Here is a 4,766-nt window from a genome sequence, read left to right as displayed (position 1 = left end):
GGGGGGCGGCAATAATAATATATAGTATTTATGTAAAGATACAATATTTGCTTTTTGTTGTTGTTTTCCATACTAAGCTACCCCACTGTTATCATATATACACTTGCATGCACTATTTTTTCCTACTTGACATTTTACATTTGTATATTTCTTACTCTACTTTTTAAAAACTGTGATTGTTTACATGCACTGGGAGCATTACTGCTGAATTTTATTAAAGGAATTCTATTGAAATTATTCTATCCTGACTGACAGCAGACGTCTCTGAGTTCTCTGTCCTTCTTCATGTGGTTCTGGTTCCACAGAGCTGCAGGACTTTATGCTGAAACGTGAACCTCAGTGAAGAAAACTATGAGTAAAAAACAGCCAGACCCTGCTGCTGGAGCTACGAGGCTTAAGGAAAAACATAATGTATGTTCTCCTCCATGGTTTGTAATAAAATGGTTGAAATCAGTTTCTGATGTCCTCAAAAAATACAACAAAAACCTCCAAAACAAACAAACAGAATGTGTAACAGATGACTGAAGCGATGAACACCGGGCAGCTCAGCGACGGGAGCCGACCCGCCCTGAGCGTTGGACCCACAGCAGAGTTTACATCGTGGTTACATCCCAACACAACCAGGCTGCACAAGCTGCTGTGGCTGTCTAACAGACCATGTCTGGTGTTCTCTGACACTGTGTGGTTCAGGTTGGCTCACCAGCTGCCTCCACTCCAGACTACAGACCATGACACCGTCAGCGGGAGGTGGTGGGCCCACAGAGCGGCGGCAAAACAACAACCAAAACAAACACTTTCCTACCTTTAGAATTTCTCCGTCGGCGTAGAGCACGTAGACGGTCACCTCGATGTTCTTCTGAACGCTCTTCCCTCCTCGCTCAAAGTCTCCTCGCTCCAGGGTCAGGTACAGGTCGTTACGGATGTCACCTGGAACCACGAGAGACACGTCGCCGTCAGCCCGGATAAATCCGACCCAGACTGAACCACTGCCCCCACCTCCTCAGAATCAGCTGGTTTTAATGTGGAATGACTTCAGCAGACAGGATAAGGCCACACAGAGGTCCACCTTCACGCTGAGAATACTCCAGAACTCCACAGAGGAGGGTCCAGGTTGATCACTCTAATGGACTTCTTCCATCATTTCTGAGCCTCAGAACTTCACCAGTACAGCAGACAGACACATCCCATAATACTGATGCTACCAGCTGCTGACAGAGGACATGAACAGAACCAGGTCCAGTGTTCAGACTGAGACACCTGGATGGATGTAGAACTGATCTGGTGTCAGGTTCTAGCAGAACCCAGATGTGTTCTTCCTCCTAAATGTCATGTGTCTATCTGCTGTACTGATGAAGTTCTGAGGCTCAGAAATGATGGGAAAAGTCCATTAAGGTGATAAATCTGGACCCTCCTCTGTGGACTTCAAGGACCTGGAACTCTGGAACATTCACAGTCTGAAGGTAGAACTCTGGTCAGTAGATAACGGTGCTGCAGAATCAGAACCAGACCAAACGTATCTGACTGTGTTGCGACACAAACAGTCCAACGATGTTCTCGCTAGAACGTGACTCTGAGTCATACGTGTGCCTGAACACAAATGAAGACACACGTTGAACGGAGCTGCTCTGGTGTCGCCTGACTAACGAGCTGTGTGATCACGAGTGGGTCCATTCATCATCTCCAGCTCGTCCTCAGAGGAGGCGTCACCTTAATGCATCCAGACGGGAGCTAAAGCCTCGCTCCATCACCGCCGGGGGGAGGAGGGGGAGGAGGCTGAAGGTGTGTGAAAGAGGTGTGAAAGTCACTCCTGCACTGGGAGCGCCTCACTGCAGCTCTGCTGTCTGCTTTGGACGCTGGATTTGGAGGAAGCCAGAATTCTTCCGCTCATTTGCTTAAGATGGAAAGTATCAGCCAGAACATTAAAACCAGCTTCGTCTGCACGTCTCCTTACAGTTGTTGTACATCTGTTTGGGGTCATTTTGTGTGTCTTTGTGGTTATTTTGCATCCCTTCCTGGTGATTTTGTGTCTCTTTGTGATTATTTAGCATCTCCTTGTGGCCAGTTTATGTCTTGTTACAGTTATTTTGCATGTCTTTGTATTCGGTTTGCATCCCTTCGTCTTCAATTTGTGTCTTTGTGGTTATTTTGCATCCCTTCCTGCTGATTTTGTGTTTGTTTACAGTCAGTTTGCATCTCTTCGTTGTCGTTTTGCATCCCTTTGTGGTCAATCTATGTGTCTTTACAGTTATTTTACGTCCCTCTGTGGTCATTTTATGTGTCTTTGTGGCTATTTAGCATCTCCTTGTGGCCATTTTATGTCTTGTTACAGTTATTTTGCATGTCTTTGTATTCGGTTTGCATCCCTTCGTCTTCAACTTGTGTCTTTGTGGTCATTTTGCATCCCTTCCTGGTGATTTTGTGTCTTATTCCAGTTGGTTTGCATCTCTTCGTAGTCGTTTTGCATCCCTTTGTGGTCAAGATGTCTTTTTACAGCGGTTGTGCATCTCTTTACACTGATTTTGCACTTCGTCGTGGTCATTAAGTGTTGTTTTTAGTTATTTTACATCCCTCTCTGGTCATTTTGTGTCTTATTATAGTCAGTTTGCATCTCTTCAGAATCATTTTTGCATCTCTTTGTGGCCATTTTATGTCTTGTTACAGTTATTTTGCACGTCTTCGGGGTCATTTTGTGTCTTTGTACTAGTTGCTCTAGAACAGGTACACAGTACATTTCACTGTGTATAACTGTGTCTGTGACCAATAAATTCCTTGAGTCTTGACTCTTGCTATCTGCTAGTTGTGTTCTCACATGTGATAAAACATCTCCACACACAGCATGACATTAATACAGAAATCACAGAACATGACGTGCAAAAGTCGTGCTGCCGTCACATTTTCTCCTCACGTTTTATGTTTTCTGTCACGTACTGTACTCATAATAAAAAGAGTTAAAAGATGCTCGGTTAGGGGTGTTGTTCTGGTGCTTCGGCAGCTTTCACAGCATCAGGATGTGGTGTTTCTGCTCAGTGTTGTTCTGGTGTAATAAACTTCTGATGATGCACGCCTGCGTCAGCCTTCAGCCTCCAACCACGCTGACACTCTCCCATCACAGCGTCATTCGGATCTTTTCTAAACGCGAGTAATAAAAAAAGAAACACAAACTGCTGCGTCTCTGTAACAGCTTGCGTTTTACTGGATGGAGTTGCAGGAAGTCAGCCGAGTGATGCTCTGCATGTAAATCCAGCCGTGGCTTCACCGTGATGTATGGCCTTATTCCCCGGACGCTGCAGCACGCGCACACACACACACACACACTCTCACACACACACTCTCTCACACCCACACACACACACACACACTTGTCCATCTCCGTGCTGGATGAAATGCTGCAACGTCTTAATCAGGCTGCAGCCAGCTGGAAACATGCGCATTAATCTGAGCAGAAAATTAAAGCTCAGGTCCAAATAGCAGCATAAAAATGTTTCCTCAGACAGTGAAGAGCAAACAGTCCGACAGCAAACGCCTTCCTGCAGCTCTGGAGGAAAACCTGTCAGATCTGTGTGTCTGCTGGTGTTTTATTCAAATATGTGCCTCCTCGGTAAAACCTGTTCAGCTCCTCCTCCTCCTCCTATTACTGTAATAATAATAAGAATAACTTTATTTATTTGGCACCGTTAAGAGCAGAAATTATCGTAATAGGTTCAATGAATAATCAGCTAGATTAGGATCAAACAAAGGAACGAGGCAGTTTAAAACCTGAAGAATAAGATTAAAAATTAAAAGTTAGAAATTAAAGAAAACATCACGTCAAAGAGCTACGCAGCTACAATTCACATAAAGCAGGAGAGAACATAAATAAACCGGTAAGGAGGACATAAATAGAGAATAGAAGACTAAAACTAGCTAAAGCTGAAAGTAAAGTTCACTTAAAGGCAAGTCGGTAAAAGCGGGTTTTAAGATATGATTTCAAAGAAGTACCTGACTCTGAGTTCTTAAACGGTTCTTCTTCATCACTAGTCCAGAAGCTTGCATAAGCATATATTTACTGTATGTTCACGTTGACCCCCGTTTACTCCAGATTACTACACGTTTTAATTCCTCTGCTGGTTGTAATTAGCTGCTGGTCTGTTGGTGCCACAGCGACAGATTGTCTCTTTTATCCAGGTCAGGATGGAATGAATAATCCAGAGGCCTGAAGCTGTAGTTTAAAAGATATTCCACCTCTCGTCCAGAACTCATCTCGGGTTCTGACCTGACGTGTCTTCGAGTCTATAATTCATAGAAACATGCCGCTGTAAGTTTCCTCGCTGTGTCCTCTGGCCCGCTCCTTCAGCTGCTTTGTGCTCGAGCTTGTACCTCCGAATCCTTCCTTCGTTAAATGCCGACACATTGGGCTGCTGTCCTTGTTCTGGGAAACACGTACTTAACTCCTCACAGTGCGCGGCAGGTTTCGCTGAAACTCCAGCACCCTGACGCCAGAGAAGAAGGGGCCGCTAAGAATCCGATATCAAAGTGTCAGTGAATGCAGCTTTAGTGTCCGAGTGCACGTAAAACCATCGCAAACATCTCAGAGACCTGAGGGCTGCACGACCAGCAGAGACCAGTGGGTCAGCAGCTACGCTGAGCCCACAGTCGGAGTTTTTAGTGTCACGAAGGTTTAACCTGCTGGATCTCCATGGCAGCCAATGCTGTGGAGCTGGATCTCCATGGTAACTGATGCTGTGGAGCTAGGTCTCCATGGTAACTGATGCTGTGGAGCTAGGTCT

At 45.2% G+C, this 4,766-nt stretch overlaps 1 protein-coding gene across 1 annotated transcript in view; it reads right to left on the bottom strand.

Annotated features, from left to right (window-relative positions):
• LOC103356385 (dedicator of cytokinesis protein 3-like) overlaps positions 1–4,766 on the bottom strand; it is a 170,787-nt gene that overhangs the window by 50,016 nt on the left and 116,005 nt on the right. Inside the window, exon 15 of the mRNA XM_008280492.1 lies at positions 803–927. Within this exon, the coding sequence (XP_008278714.1) occupies positions 803–927 (125 nt within the window). The remainder of the gene's footprint in view (positions 1–802; positions 928–4,766) is intronic.

The sequence above is a fragment of the Stegastes partitus genome, unplaced genomic scaffold, assembly GCF_000690725.1.
Source record: "Stegastes partitus isolate 25-593 unplaced genomic scaffold, Stegastes_partitus-1.0.2 Scaffold196, whole genome shotgun sequence".
NCBI classification, from domain to species: Eukaryota; Metazoa; Chordata; class Actinopteri; family Pomacentridae; genus Stegastes; species Stegastes partitus.
This window is presented reverse-complemented; position numbering and strand designations above follow the sequence as displayed.